Genomic DNA, 17,086 nt, shown 5'->3' with positions numbered 1-17,086 from the left:
TTATTTTCAAAGGTGTAAAGACGTTAGTCATTACACAAGAATCTAAGTCTATTATTTGCCCGCTCTATGGGAATTAAAACTTGAACAATAAAATGTAAGCTCTCTAATAATTAGTCCTTTAGTAACAATATTTTTTTAATTTCTTTACTAAGTGGACAACCTGCTAAAATTGGCCACAGTCTGAGGTACAATCAGATAGACAAGAGATGAGAAGTCCTGCATGCATGTCAAAGCCTGTAAAATATACTTTTGTGGTCCAGTCCTCAAAAGCCCTTTGCTCTCTAAGCTCCACTAAATGTCTGCTCTTGCCTCTTCTCACATTCTAACAGTCTCATTTCTGTGTGACATTTTCTTATGAAGGCCAAACATGGTGATCCATGTATGTGATGAAGCAAAAAGCTTGAAAGAAGATTTTATTTGCCCACGAGATCTTTTGATATCAGAAATGAAGTACTTTGCTGAGTATTTATCTGTGGACGCCCAGCGCTGGGAAGAGGTGGACATTTCAGTTCATTGCGATGTTCACATTTTCAACTGGCTGATAAAATATGTTAAAAGAAACACTAAGGACAGTAAAGACTGTGAGCTTCCTGCTCTAGGTAAACAAACAAACAACAATCTGTTGCTTATTTTGTGGTGAAATTTGTGTGTCACCTGGTGTCTGTTTTAGGCCCACACTGAGGTATGGGAGTTTATTTGACTATTAGTATTTATGTTCATATTCAGAAACTGATGCTTTATGCCACCTAGAAAGGGTCTTAGAGACTCTTTCAAAGGTGCACAAGGTTGACGAGATTTACACAAGGCTGTTCAGAATGTGGAAGGCAATGCGTGCAAGATGATTGAGCTTTGTGGCCAGAGCAACGCAGGACCACAAGCAAACTGTACCCTCATTGTCTCCGTACCATGGCCGCATGGTTAAAACAGGAAAGGGGGAAAATGTATGTTCATTTGTTCTTGACAAAGCAGGAAAATGACTTTATGAAATCTCAGCGCTTGGGTATTTGTCCCTGTTGGTCTGTGTGGTCCTCAGGACTTCTGATGTATACCAGTACATGACTGTCTTGAGGGAAATCATCTTTACAGTTAAGCTATGAGCTAAGCCAGCTGACATTTAAAAGTAGAAAGACATGTTTATTTGAAAAAACCTACTTTCATAAATTATGATTATTCAGATAGGTACTTGACACTTTTTTAATATAAATAAGCTAACCATGTAAGGGAAAATAGTTGATAGTATGTGTTATTAGTGATAAAAAGCCAAGTTTTCAAGTGGGAATTAGAATTCTAGAAAATTTACCTGCTCCAGTAGTACTGACAGCTTCTCTATACACAAAATCTGTTCTGTTGAAATCCTGTTGGTCTTATTAACACTCTGACTTTTAAATACCTCTTTAGAGTGAAGCGTCTGAATATTCAGTAAGCTTTTCCAAACAAAAGTTGTCTAAAAAAGAAATTCTGTAAAGGTTTAATGACTCCCTCACAGTGAGAGACTAGTCACTGAGCAATGTAGAAGTTTATTGATAGGACTCTGGTTCTGTCACACTCAACCCTCAAGAAATACTGTTTGTCATGGTTTAGCTTAACAGCCAAAAGCAGTCTACACACAAATTGAATGCAGAAGAAGCTGACATAAAGCCAGACATGGTGGTTCATGCTTATAATTCCAGCACATGGGATGCTTAAAACAAGGGTATTGCCATGATTCAAGACCAGCCTGGGGTACAGAGTGAGAGTCTGTCTCAGAAAGACAAAAAGAAGCAGATAGGAGAGTCCTGCAGTCCGTTGAGTTAGACATTGACCAGGGAGTCACAGAAAAGCCATTCAGTGCCACTCACTGTGTCATTTTCATTTTGAAGATATTTTCACAAAAAATATGTTTACAATTAATAAGATTATTGTATTTTAAAACTGACTTCTAAAAATTTCTCTCCTTACATAATTTCTAATATGGTAGATATTGATGCATATGACCACATAAGCAAGCTGTTTAGGAGTTTGTTTTTAAGATTGTAAAGAAGTCCTGAAACTAAAAATGTGAGAGACAGTGTCCTTAATGATAATAAGGCCACTGTTAAGGGACATGTATATATGAAAATGTCATAATGAAACCCATTATTTTACATGTTAAGATAGTCATTAAAAAGAATAGTAAGTAATCTTGAGGTGAGCACAGACTTATATAAGAAATAATACAATCTACGCAACATCAGAATTCACATAATAAATACACATAATAGAGGTTGGCAGTGCGTCCCAGTGGTAGAGTGCTCACCTAGCGTTCACGAGGACTGGGGCTCAGTTCTTAGCACTGTGAGCAAACAAAAATCTACTAATATGCTTATAGTATTGAAAGGACATAAAATTTTATGATATTATAATGACAAAACTTATGGAAAAGATTTCTTTTTTTTTTTATTAACTTGAGTATTTCTTATATACATTTCGAGTGTTATTCCCTTTCCCGGTTTCCGGGCAAACATCCCCCTAATCCCTCCCTCGCTCTCCCCCCAGCAATCTAGTTCACTGGGGGTTCAGTCTTAGCAGGACCCAGGGCTTCTCCTTCCACTGGTGCTCTTACTAGGATATTCATTGCTACCTATGAGGTCAGAGTCCACGGAAAAGATTTCTAAATAAGAATGTTTTCGATAAAAATTCTAATTCTAAGATTAAGTCAAATTTCAGCCAGGCTGGAGAGATGGCTCAGTGGTTAAGAACATTGTCCAGGGGACATAGGTTGGATTCCCAGTATGGTGGCTTACAACCATCTGTAACTCCAGTTTTAGGAGATCCTGTGCCCTTCTGTCCTCCTCAGGTAGTGCATGTACACAGTGCAGACATATATACATGCAAAACACCCACGTACAAAAAAAAGTTCTTAAACATTTTTAAATTGTCTTTTAAAAAATTTAAGCTAAAGACCAGATTTCAGATTATCTAGTCATGAATGAATGAACACACACACACACACACACACACACACACACACACACACACATATATATACATATATATATATATGGTGAATAATAGCCTGTTACAAAAAAGTAAGATTATATACACACACACGCACACACACCAAAATGTGTTTACTGTAGCATATTCATGTATAAAGAAATAGCCACTGCTGTAAATGTAATGTTTTTCTAGAAGCAGTCTTTATCTTAACTAAGAAAGGATGCTTACTTAAATCTCCTGTAATTAAGGAACCGGTTCTTAATTGGATGGTGTATCCTCAAGAACAGTTTCCCAAGAAGCTTTCCCACCAGCTTGAGAACCTTTAACTAGAACTGATACTTGGGATATGTTGGAATTACTTACCCATTGTTCTGCTACAAAGTGTTTAGAGTGATTATTGGTACCAGAATGAGGGAAAGCGGCTGGGGTTTTTTTCTTCTTAAATATATTTCACGGAGATGACAGATTTACCTTCTTCCCCTCTCTGTGTGCCGGGAGACCCACCTAGTGTGGCAGTAACGTGAGCATTTTGTCAGGAGATTTCTCATTGCGTTTCAGAGTCTTTTAGATTTCAGTATTTATTTGCCAGCACGACTGTCTTTTGAAATAACTTCCCGAATCAGTGCCCTCAGCAATTCCTGTCTGACTTCTCTCACTGTCACTCTTGCACGTCATTCTCTTCAGCTACGTAACATGGATCTAATCCAGGAAGTTTGCCACGTCTCTCTCTACCCATGGTTTAAATTAAATCTCTCCTTTGTTACCAAGTTAACCGATATAACCAAGACATAGCATTTTTATTAAAGTAACAAACTCTTTTAAGATGAAAAGAGAAGACTGAGTTAAATGTCAAAAGGAAATTTCATGCTCTTTCTTTTTATTAGAGCCAGGAAATGTCATTTCAATCCTTATTTCTTCAGAGTTCTTGAAGATGGATTCATTAGTAAGTATTCGTTTTAAATATCTAAGCCCCTTTATTGACCTAATGCTTTCCCCCTTCTGAATGTATAGAAAGCAAAATAGTTGTTAGTTCAAGAGTATAATTTGTAACAATACTTTGTTCTGGTGAGAAGGGGTTAAGGCTACTGTGTATTATTTGTATGTCTATAGTTGGAGCAACCATTGTATAATTTGTGACTAAACAGAATAAATTTTATTCCAAGATTTTTGTCCTATCACTGACAAAAGAAGAATTAATTGGAATATATTATTTTACTATTTAAATCATATTTAGGCTTTGTTTTGTTTTGGTTTTTGTTTTTGTTCTGAGACAGAGTTTCTTTGTGTAGCCCTGGATGTCCTGGAACTCATTCTGTAGACCAGGCTGACCTTAAACTCAGAGATCTGCTTGTCTTGGCCTCCTGAGTGCTGGGATTAAAGGCATGTGCCTTCCCTGCCCAGCTTTTTAGGCATGTTATATTCTGTGTCTTCCTTATGGTTCAATAAACAAAAAGCACATATCCAGCTACTAAGTGTAGTTTATGTTTACATCATATCTCATATCGATAGCTTGAATGGTTGATCAAATATAAAACTATAATATATACACATCTATTTCAAGCTATAATGTTAAAGATATTTATTTTTTATTTATTTAATAAATACTTAGGCCAGCATAGGATGCATAGTCAAACTTGATGTCACAAAACAAAAACCAAAATATCTTTAGAATTCAAATGGCTTCATATGCTCATGGTTGACATTTTATAGTTATCATTTAGATAAATGCTTGGGATTTGTTCCTGTACAGAGCTGAATACTACTTCACTATGTTGGCAGAGGAGCTCACGGCTTGCTTGGCTCTCACTAGGTACTGTACTCCTTGTCTTCTCAGGGAGTTGATTATATTGGCTTCAAGCAAGGAGTACAGGAAAAAATTCAGAGTTCTTAAACGCTGAGGTTGGAAACCTAAGCCCTAAAAGATGACTTTCACACAGTGTTTGGAAAGTAGAGACTACACTCTCTACTCTCACACTAATAGATCCACCTCAGGTTAGAACAGAAGGAAGTGAAAGGTCAGATAAAACAGGCTGAGGAAATACTTAAATGGCTGAAATTTTAACTCTCTTACCTACAAGAATGAGACAAACTATAAGAAGTCATTTGAGGGCTGGAGAGATGACTCAGTGGTTAAGAGCACCGTCTGCTCTTCCAGAGGTCCTGAGTTCAAATCCCAGCAACCACATGGTGGCTCACAACCATCTGTAATGGGATCCGATGCTCTCTTCTGGTGTGTCTGAGGACAGCAACAGTGTACTCATATACAAAATAAATAAATAAATCTTTTTTAAAAAAGGGGGGGGGGGGTTGGGGATTTAGCTCAGTGGTAGAGCGCTTGCCTAGCAAGCGCAAGGCCCTGGGTTCGGTCCCCAGCTCCGGAAAAAAAGAAAAAAGGAAAAAAAAAAAAAGAAGTCATTTGAGGGGCTGGAGAGATAGCCCAGTGGTTAAGAGCACTGAGTGCTCTTCCAAGGACCTGGGTTCAAGTCACAGCAACCACTATATAATACTGTATACAATAATACAAGATATCCTCACAGATATGCATGCAGGCAAAATACCAATGTATATAAATAAAACTAAGAAGTCATTTGAATATGCACTATACTGTACAGATTTAGATTTATATCTGCTGCTGTCACTCAGAATACACTATTGCTTTAAGTAAAATGAATTAGAAATAGTTTAGCTACGTGTGTTTTTAAATTTACCTATTTAATAGCATTCATCAACAAAATTGGCAAAACCCAGTTACTGACTATATATGTGTGTGTGTGTGTGTGTGTGTGTGTGTGTGTGTATTATATGCATGCTAGACTTTTCATGAATTTTGTCTGAAAGGTCTTACTCTGACAATATCATTTTTATTTTGTGTTTTTCAGGTTGAACAATGTATTCAGTATTGCCATAAAAATATGAATGCCATAGTAGCTGCCCCATGCAACATGAACTGTATCAATGTCAACCTCCTTACACGCATAGCTGACCTGTTCACACACAACGAGATTGATGACTTAAAAGACAAAAAAGATAAGTTTAGGAGGTAATCTTTAAACTGTCCTTTTAAACCTATTATATTTTATTAAGTATATTTCTTCTTAATTTTAGTGAGATTTCTATTTTAAAATCTATAACAATATATTTCTATTTTATTTTTAAATAAAAAGCCAAAAGCATATGGTTAAATCTTAATGATTAAAATTGTTTTATTACATTTGATTTTAGTGTATGAGTGTGCATTTGTGTATGTGTGTGTGTGAGTGTGTGTGTGAGTATGTGTGTAAGTGTGAGTGTGTGTGAGTGTGTATGTGTGTGAGTGTGTGTGAGTATGTGTGTGTATGTGTGTGTGAGTGTGTGTGTGAGTATGTGTGTGAGTGTGAGTGTGTGTGAGTGTGTGTATGTGTGTGAGTGTGTGAGTGTGTATGTGTGTGTGAGTGTGTGTGTGAGTATGTGTGTGAGTGAGTGTGTGTGAGTGTGAGTGTGTGTGTGAGTGTGTATGTGTGTGAGTGTGTGTGTGAGTATGTGTGTGAGTGTGAGTGTGTATGTGTGTGTGAGTGTGTGTGTATGTGTGTGAGTGTGTGTGTGAGTGTGTGTGTATGTGTGTGTGAGTATGTGTGTGTGTGTTGTGCAATGCCTACAGAGAAAAAAGATGGGATCAGACCCCTTGCCCTGAGCTGCAGGAGTTTATGAGCCACCCAGAGAGGATACTGGGATCTGAACTGGGATAGTCTGCAAGAGCAGTGTGTCCCACCTCTCCAGCCATGGTTTTAAAATCTTTTTAAAGTATTATTTATTTATATATATGAGTACACTGTAGCTGTCTTCAGACACACCAGAAGAGAGAATCAGATCCCATTACAGATGGTTGTGAGCCACTATGTGGTTGCTGGGAATTGAACTCAGGACCTCTGGAAGAGCAGTCAGTGCTCTTAACCTCTGAGACATCTCTCCAGCCTGGTTTTAGAATCTTAATACCAAATCTTATAGTGAGTAAACACAATATAACTTTCTATATACTTATTCCTAGGTATTTAATTTCTCACTCCTATTATAAATGCTATTGTAATTTATTTTCTGTTACCTAGAGAGTATTAATTAATAAAGGCTACTCATTAGTTAAAGGTTTGGCAGAGAAGTAAAATCAGAGGCACTTATAAAAGCCAGTGAACTAGAAAGGAGGGAAACCAAAGTGAGTTCTGAAAGGGGAAGGTGACTGACAACAGTGTGGAGCACAGCTCATGCGCAGAGGAGATGGGTCCTGGGTGTAGAAAGTGTGCAGATGTTTGCTCTGAGTGGTTGCTTAGAAAAAGAAAGAGATTGGCAATTTGTTAGGGTAAATGGACTCAAAAGAGATGTTTTTTAAAGATGGTGCTAGAGTTTGTTTTTAATTTGCTAATCAGTCCATTAAAAGAAATAGAAATTGATAATGAAGAAGATTATCCAAGAATTCAGCCCCTAAGGGAATGAAATATAAGGAAATTACCTAAGAACATACTTGAAAATGGGAATGGAATTCAAAATTCATATGTGGCCTTTAAGACCAACCAAAATATATTAAGGGAGATGGAGACAGGAAGGGCACATGGAGGAGACTTCAAGCTCAGTTCTAGTATGCGTGATAAGTACGTACCATTCATTTCTTCATACCGTGCCTGGCGTTACTTGAAAACAGCTTTATCCTCATGAACCTTGTGAGCTCGTAGTTACTAGCCATATTTTATTATTTTCACTTGACTTTTGTTTGATGTATCATAGAGCAGGTAGAGGCACCTGTCACTGCATACCAATGAAAGTCAGAGAATAACCTTTGGGCATCACTTCTCCTTTGCTATTATTTTCTTGGCCATCTGCTGGCCCTACTAGCCACATGTAATAGATGAGAAAACAAAGTTCAAAAAAGCAAGTTACTCAAAGTCATATGCCTAATTATTGATAGTCTCAGGCTGTTAAATTTGTAAATTGTTAATCTTGAATATTCCAGTAAAAAAGAAGTGAAAGAAAAGCAGATGTCTGTCAGCTTCTTTTCTGGTGAAATATATTCTTGACACATATGGTAACATATTCCTATAACTGTAGCACTCAAGATGCTAATGTAGGAAGACCCAACTCTGAGGCCAGCCTGAGCTACATAGTGAAACCCTATTTCTGAAAAACAAGTCAGGAAATGTGAGCAAAAATGGGTGTCCTGGTGCATGAGCCTATAATTAACATTTGAAGCAGAGGAGGCAAGTGAGTTAGGAGTTCGAGGTCAGCCTGAGCTACAGAACAAGTTTAAAGTACTTGAATTGCAAGAGACCCTGCCTCTAAAAAGTTGGCAAGATAACTCAGGGGTTAAGTGCACTTACTGCCAAGACTAATGACCCGAATTCAGTCCCCAGGACACACATGGTAGAGGGAAAGAACTGACTCCTGAAAACACTTCCCGGATCTCCATGTACATATTGTGGGGCACACGTGCGCATGCGCTCAAACACACAGACACACACACACACACACACACACACACACACACACACACACATACACACACACAATATAAATATGTAATTAAAAAAAACAGAAGAAGAGAATTTTGATCAACAATAGGCTTATTAGAAGTGCAAAAATGTAATACCCAAAGAGAAGCTCCTTGGGAAACTTGTTTTATACAGGAATGTATAAGGATAATACTTATTTTTGTCACCGTAAGCTAAATTTAGGGCTAGAGATATGGTTCAATGCATAAAATGTGTGCTTTGTAAGTATGAGAATCACCAGCACCCATAAAAAAAGGTCAGGTGTAGAAGTGTGAATCTGTAACTCCAGCACTGGGGGATAGAGACAGAAGCCACTGAAAAGGAAGGGAAAAAGGGAAGAAAAGAGTGAGGAATAAGAGAGGAAGATTTCCGGAGTGGACCTCTGTCCCCCATATATGATGCACAAGTAAACACACACACACACACACACACACACAGAGGCGGGGGGAGGAAGAAAGGAAGGGAGGGAGGGAGGAAGACCACTAGCTTTAAGATACTAAATATAGATATTTAATTTATCCATCATTTGTTTTTAATAGCAAACTGTTTTGTAAGAAGATTGAAAGACTGTTTGATCCTGAATACTTCAATCCAGATTCTCGAAATAATGCAGCAACACTCTATCGGTAACACGTTTTTCTTGGTGTGCTGTATAATGTAGCTGTACTACCTGCCACATTGAATTCTTTTCTTGAGTGCTTTCTAGCATTTCCTTTTTGTTACAGATGCTGTTTGTGTAAGAAACTTTTAACTAGAGAAACAGAAAGAAGAATTTCTTGCATCCCTGGAAAAATCAATGTGGATCGACATGGAAATATTATCTACATCCACATAAGGTGCGGTGAAGATTAACTACGGTTTTTACATGTGAATTTCAAGAGTACTTATAAAAACGTAGCTTACTTTTCTGGTGTATAGAGACCAAGTCTTGTTTGCTATATAGTCTAAACTAACTGAACCTAATGTCTTCCTACCTCCAAGTGTCAGAATTATATGCAGCACCGGCATACACATCCTGTGTAACTACTTCTGTAAGCAGCAGGACAGCAGCTGAGCATAAGCCTAACTAGACTTAGAAAAGTGCTGCTTCCAAACAAGGTTATTGTAAAAGCTACATGGTATTTACTAGGTGAGTTTCATAATGTCCTAGAACTTCAAAATGTTACAAATTATTCTATATATTAGTCTTAAAATATTCTGCTCAGTACCATTAAGGTGATTTATCACTAACATTTTTATCTATGTAAGTATTCTATTGAATTTTATAAGAACTAAATTTATTTTCAGCTTATTCTTGATGACTGAAACATTAAGGTACTCTATTCTTCATCTTGGTTATACTTTATCAGTATATAATACATATCATGCTTATATTCTGAGTTGGTGACATATCTCAGAAGAAGAGAAATTTTCAAGACACACAGCCTCTTTGGCAGCATCCTACTGTTAGGAACTTTTACAAAGAGGTATTACTGAGTCAATGAGAGTGTTTAACAAGATCACTCATTACTTATTAAATATATGAACTAGCTGCCCTATTTTCCAAGAAATCCAAATGACTGAAAAGCTAAAATACAGGCATATAGCTGTACAAACGCAGCAAATTTTTTTTTAAAAAACTACTCATGTGTGCATGAGCGTACATGTGTTCTCAAAGACCAATGGCGTCAAATCCCCCAGAGCTGGCACAACCTGAGACTAGGGATCAAACTAGGCCTCTCCAAGAATAGTACACGCTCTTACGTGCTGAGCCGCAACTCCAGCCCCTGAAAGCACTTAGTGAACTTCAAGACTCAACATTTGCTCCAGGGACCTCCCTTCTTTCTGTTCATGCTTCCTGTCCAATGGCAAAATCCAACTCTTAATGTTCACAGGTGGGGCAGCCATGTTTCCCCGCAACCCAACACAGCCGAGTGTTGGGGAGAGCCAGGCCTACTGCTTCTGTCTGGATGGTTTGCCGATCAGAGGGTGACACTCTAGACCCTCTCAGCAGCCAGCCACAGTCTGCTTTGTCTCGTGGCTTGCAGTGTCAGAGTTCTTTACAGACTTCCTTCTGGAATCATTGGGATTTAAGCATCTCCACCCAACCCCTAAAGTGCTGTCCTGGACTTGCAGAATGGCTAAGCCCTGAAGATGCCATCCCAGTACTCTGGATATGGAAGCAAGATGATCACAGAAAATTAAAGTCATACTTGGCTACATAGTGGTCAGGACCAGCCTGGGATATATTTTTGTAAAAAACACTTAAAGAACATAATCACTGAAATATTAACTGTTGCTCTACATGATTCTTTTCTGTATTAAAAGTGTGTAAGTGGACTGGAAAGATAACTCAGTGCATACAGTGCTTGTACACAAGCATGAAGACCTGAGTTTGGATTCCCAGCGCCCACATAAAAGCTGACTGTGGCAGCTTATGCTTGTAACACAGAGGCTGGGGGTGAAGGATCCCTGAAGCCTGGTGGTGAGTCAGTGAGCTCTAGGTTTAGTAGAAGTCCCTTCTCAAGTCTTAGATAGAAAGTGACAGACAGACAACTAATGTTGTCCTCTGGCCTCCGTGCACATGCACATAGCCACAAGCTCCCGCAGGGACAAAGATCTATGTGCCACACATGCAAAATAGCTTTCAGAATTCATAACTGCATGCATGCTTGTATCCAGTACACACATACACACATACACACTTAACCTGACATCTGTAACCCAAGAACTTGAGAAATGAAGGCAGAAGGATCAGTTCAGATCAGCTATAACACAAATACAACTGTTTCGTTACAAAAAAGAATCTTCAAGCATTATATTTGAAACATTAAAATAAAAATACTGGGGATGGAGGACTGGAGAGATGGCTCAGAAGTTAAGAGCACTGGCTGCTCTTCCAGAGGACTGGGGCTCAATCCTTGGCACTCACATGGCAGCTCACAACTGTCTGAAACTCATGTTGTAGGGGATCTGACACCCTCATACAGACAAAGATGCAGACCAAACACCAATGACATAAAAATGAAAAATCATTTTTAGAAGATGAACTTAAAAAAGATTTAAAAAACAAATACAAAACAACCCTTAATTTGATGTTAGTATTAATACCACAGTCAACTTTAAAATGTTTTATTTTTCTCTCAGTAAGTAGTTGCAGAATTTTCACTACTTATAGGCACATGGAATCGTGTGTGTGTGTGTGTGTGTGTGTGTGTGTGTGTGTATGTCTTGAGACTTTGTCTTTTGAAAATTACTTCAATTCTAACAGCAATAACTGTTAGTAGTAGTAAGTGGAAAGAGTAAATCAGCATTAATGTCAGCATCTGATTTTGGTGTTCTAGTCATTCTTCTACAAGAAAACAGTTGATACAAACATTTTAGAAATTGTCTTTTGGTCAGTTAAGAGCACTGACTGCTCTTCAGTGGACCCATGTTCAATTCCTAGCATCCACATGGCAACTCACAACCCTCTCTTACCTCGAGTTCTGGAACATCTGATGCCCTCTTCTGACCTCTTTGGGCACTGCACAAACCTGGTGCACAGGCATACATGCAGACAAAATATTCATTCATAAATAAAAAGTAAAGGGAACAATATGTTTTACATAAACAAATTTCATTAAAGCCAGGCATGGTGGGTGTCTCAATGCCTAGAATGCCAGCATTGGGAAGAGTGATACAGGAGGGTTGTTACTACTAGTTCAAGGCAACAGGCTATAGGGTGCAATCCTGTCTTAACTTTAAAAATTGTCTTTAAATAATTTTTAAGACAGATGTGCCTGTGTAGTTCATAATAAGGTATTTACACATTATTTACTGAACTACACACAAAAATAATGAAAATTTTTAAAGTTTTAAATGGAATCTTAGAAAGAAGCTGGGTATAGTAGCCACCCCTGTGATTCCAGCATTCCAGAGGCTCGGGCATTGGCATCTCGTTTTTTGAGGGCCCACTGAGCAAGCTCCAGGCCAGCCTGGGCTATCTAGTAAGAACCTGACAGGGATACATACATACGTACATACATACACACGTACATGCATAGCTATAGAGAGATAACCTGACTCAGATAAATAAACACTGCAGTTATATATGATCATGGTAAATATGGTGTATGTCTTTGCCCAATGTTAAATGTATACAGCGAAGGCCTACAGTATTGAGACACACAGCACTTAGTAATACTATATTTATATTGCCTAAGTACTAGAAAATACTGTTGAAAAGGAATGTAATAAGTCATGACTTAATTGATTTAGAAGCACTAATAATAACAGCACACGTGCAACATGTACAGCTAAAATAAAGGTCCCAGAGTTCGTGAAATGACTTGTGGGGCAAACCTCTCACACCTGACTCTATTCCAGAAATACTGTCTCTGTACCAGAACACCCACCTCCTATTTCCTGCTTAAGCTAATAGGCCAACATCATTTTATTGACAGACGATGCTGCCATACATTGCACAAGAGTCTCTCTACAATGGTGAAAGAGCAAACCAATTCCCACAGATTGTCCTGTTGGCCTATATATGTGTTTCTGTGCACACGCACATGCGCGTGCGCGCGCGCGCACACACACACACACACACAGTGTGGCACATGCACACATGTAAACTCAAATTCATATATAGTAAACGATTTTTTAAGTAAAGTGAAATGAAGTAAAGGTACTGTTTGACAAACCTCTCCTGATTCTTAACTACTGGCCTGTTTAAACTATTTAATTAATATTTTTAGAGAGATATTCAACAGATTTATTTATTTATTTATTTATTTATTTATTTATTTACTATAAGTACACTGTAGTTGTCTTCAGACACACCAAACGAGGGCATCTGATCCTATTATAGGATCCCATGTGGTTGCTGGGATTTGAACTCAGGACCTCTGGAAGAACAGTCAGTGCTCTTAGCCACTGAGCCATCTCTCCAGCCCAATTAATAATATTTTAGTTCAACAAAATAAAGATGTATTCAACATCTTCATACTTTCTTCTGTTGCCCACAAAGTTAGTGTTCAAAGGAAGTTGAACCTGTTTTTCAGTGTAGTCCATAGCACACATACCACTTGAGTATTCTTGGAAATGAGCCACAAATGCCGAAACACTTGGTTAAAACAGATTGTGTTCCTCAAGTGTATTAATCAAGGCTTTCTTTCCAGAGATAAAACCTGGGATGTCCATGAATATTTGAATAGTCTTTTTGAAGAATTAAAATCTTGGAGAGATGTTTATTGGCGTCTGTGGGGAACAATCAACTGGCTGACTTGTTCAAGGTGTTACCAGGTGAGGCTTAAGGAAACTAGTGGCGAGAGTGGAACTGCATTGTCTGTATCTGCCTTTATTTCTTTTGTCATTTTTCCCTTTCTTCTTTCTTATGTTTATTGCTGAAACAAGTGCAACAGAGTCTTTGTTATCTAATCCATTTTTTAAGGTATGTGTGTATACATATGAACACATATATATTTATTATATAAAATATTTATTTTTATATAAAAATAAAGATATATATCTATATATATAGAGAGAGAGATATATATCTTCATTGCTCTTATTTCCAGCCAAACTATTTCTCAGTTGGGCCATAAACTCCTTTAGAAATTCAGGATCACTTTAGACCTTCTGTTGTTTTAATTTTCGAGACAAGGTGTCTGTGTAGCCTGTGCTGGCCTTGAACTTATGACCCTCCATGTCAGCCTCCCTAGTGCTGCTATTATGCGTGTGTATCACCACACCTAAATGCTTAGTGACAATTGCATTTCCTAAAATATTTTGTTCTCTCCCTGACCCCCATACTATCGTGGGCTCTAAAGTTGGGCCTCAGGCTGTACCACCGAGCTATGTTCCCAGCCTTGTTCATGGTTTTAATAATTTGAATTTTAGGCAAAAGCACAAGTGTGTTAGTCCTTGAAAGGACTTAAAACTTTTTACAGAGTCAGTCATTCCTGATTAATATTACATAATTTCAAAGTTTTCTACATAAAAATCATAAAAAACACCCTCCCTTTAGATTTTTCACTCCCTTGATTTTCAGCAGCAAGAAGGACAGTTTATCAAAACAGTCAGAGTTTGGAGTGCCAGACTGTATGTAAATCCTACTCATTATGTTCTCCGTGTTGCAAAATGTTTAACACTGGATTTATTGGAGTACATCTTATAGAGGAAACCGTTAATCCAGTTTGTGAGGTTGGTGCATATGGTGATGTTACTACCATCAGAGCATAGATCATTTCCAGTATTGGTTCCCTGTGCTCTTTTTAAAACCAGCTCCTTCTTAGTGGTTGGCAGTCACTGTTAAATTGTCTGTCTGCAGTTTCTCCTTGTCTAGGAAGTCACATAGAGTCATTCAGTATTAACTACTTGACTGGAGAGTCTTTCGTTTCGTGAGTCTATCTCCTTTCACTGGTTAAGCAGCCTTCTGTTGTGAGCATCACACAGTTGTTTAACAATCCAGCTGACAGACGTGTAGTGCTTTTAGTTTGGAGCCTTTGTGAAGACAATTGCTGTAAATATTTCCGTACAGGTTTTCACAAAAGCATGCACTTGGTCTCTTGAGTAATTGTCTACAACCAGAACAGCAGTGCACAACCTAAGTTACCGCTTTCTAAATGTCCTGCCTCCCTTTGCACTCCTTAGCTGTCTGTGAGCATTGTAGCTGGTCCTGTTAACATGCTTTGAGACTTGTCTCCGTTGTTAAACTAATTGTTAATTTTGGTTTTGCCTTTAAGTTTTTTTTTTAACTTAAATGTCTATTTATAACCTATCTCACAACCATACTATGGCAAGTTATTGTCTTAATGACTGGAAGTTAGGCCACAGGGTTATTTTTGGTTTTTTTTGTTTTTTGTTTTTTTGGGTTTTTTTTTTTTGTTTGTTTTTTTATACTGATTCTAAGTATTTACCATCAAGAAAGTCAAGGAATAACCAAGTGAGGTAAAATTATTTTATATTTCACCAGAATTCTTAAAATTTATCGGTCAGTTTTAATTAAATGTTTATTCTAAGAACATTTTACTCATCTGAGGCTTGAGAAAGCAGCTTTGGCTTTGTTCTTAGGAAACGTCTTTGGGGTGTAAGTGCATGCCGTGAGGTTCATTATTGTATAACTCACTGATCGTAGTGAGTTCCCACGGTTGGTACCACCGACTGTACACGTTCAGTTTTTGCCCTCACCTCAGAAAGAGCATGTGAGCCTCCACTCTGTTCTCGCCTCAAAGCCTGGCAAGTGCTCCTCCCTGGGAGCCTCTGTAGACAAGCTGTTACTGTGCATGTCATAGAATGAAATATGCAGTGCGTGCTCTTCAGAGAAGCATGTTGAGATTATTTCATGGCGAGGCTAACTGTTAATCCGGATGTATTCCTTTCACAGGCTTTCCTCTGCATTGAATTCTCCCACTGTCAGTACCACTCAGAGGTGGTCGTTTACTCCAGCGCAGTGAACTCACTGAACACTGTGGGCACTGGAATTTACCCCTGCTGTAACCAGAAAGTTCTTCGATTTGATCCCACTCAGCTCACAAAGGTAAAGTGTTTAACTCTTTGAAAGTTTCAGATGTCTGTACACTGTATGTTGGTCACACCCGTGCACCACTGTCTCCAGCTCCTCCTAGTACTCCACCTACCTCCCTGACAGCCTCGTGGTTTTTATTGTTATTAATAACCCTCTGAACCTAGTTATTTCTGCCAAAGGAACTAAAGGTAAGTTTTGAATATTCTCTTTTATACTTGAGCAGCCCCTAACACTGTTATGTAAATTTTTCCTTTTAAGTGTAACTGTATCCACATAGGAAACTACAAAGAGTGCATACAGAAGTAAAGAAGGACTCAGAAATCTCCTTCCACCACTTCCTACCTTCTCATAAGTAGCAACAGTTAACAGTTTGCTTTCCCATCTTTTTTTTTCTTTTTAATCACTCTGATGATTTCACGCATGTCTAAAATCTGGATCCACTCATCCCTCTTATCTTCTTCTGTCTCTCCTGCCTCCTACTCTTCCTGCCAGGAAGTCCCATCATGCTTTCATGTCTTTCTGTATTGTATTGGCTTTTGTTTGTGTCCTGGTGCCCATGAACGTCAAAAGAGGGCATCAGATCTCCTGAAACTTGAGTTGTGGATGGTCTTAAACCACCATTTGGGTTCTGGGAACTGCACTTGGATCTTTTGCGAGAAACAAGTGCTCTTAAGGCTGAGCCTTCTTTCCAGCCTCCCTTTTAAAGATGGGTTCTCCAGGCTGTCTCCAACTTGCTAGGTAGCCAAGAGTAAGCTTGACTGTGTGTCCTTTTTGCTTGTGTCCAGAGTGCTAGAATTACAGGCCTGCGCCACCACTCTTGGTTTATTCAGTGCTGTGGGAGGATCCCAGGTTTTCTCTGTATGTAAACAAACGTCTATCAACTGAGCTACATCCCCTGTCCAAAAAGGCTTTTCTATTTGTTGTTGGTTTTTGTTTTGTTTTGTTTTGTTTTTTGCAGTGTAGCAGGTAATTTTAAAAAGTCCACACTTGGTCCAGCTAGGATCCGGGACCAGCAGCTGCCTGTCCCTCCTTGCCTGATGCTGAAAACAGCCATCTGGCCCTGGTTCCGAGGCTGGCTTGCTAAGACACCCAAACCCGTCCTTCCTGAGAAGCCCTGGAGCTACCA

General features: G+C 38.5%; 1 protein-coding gene across 18 annotated transcripts in view; it reads left to right on the top strand.

The window, feature by feature from the left end:
• The window catches only part of Sanbr (SANT and BTB domain regulator of CSR), a 69,108-nt gene that overhangs the window by 13,030 nt on the left and 38,992 nt on the right, over positions 1-17,086 (top strand). For 15 of the 18 annotated variants that reach the window (XM_087583579.1, XM_087583580.1, XM_087583570.1 and 12 more), the window contains 7 exon segments: positions 361-599; positions 3,843-3,901; positions 5,838-5,998; positions 9,011-9,097; positions 9,197-9,307; positions 13,613-13,736; positions 15,820-15,972. In XM_087583579.1, the coding sequence (XP_087439705.1) occupies positions 368-599; positions 3,843-3,901; positions 5,838-5,998; positions 9,011-9,097; positions 9,197-9,307; positions 13,613-13,736; positions 15,820-15,972 (927 nt within the window). In that variant the 5' untranslated portion in view covers positions 361-367. 18 annotated transcript variants of the gene reach the window in all.

The sequence above is a fragment of the Rattus norvegicus genome, chromosome 14 (genome assembly GCF_021556685.1).
Source record: "Rattus norvegicus strain SHRSP/BbbUtx chromosome 14, alternate assembly SHRSP_T2T, whole genome shotgun sequence".
Lineage (NCBI taxonomy): Eukaryota > Metazoa > Chordata > Mammalia > Rodentia > Muridae > Rattus > Rattus norvegicus.
The sequence above is the reverse complement of the archived record's forward strand: the minus strand, read 5'-3'. Positions and strand labels throughout refer to the sequence as shown.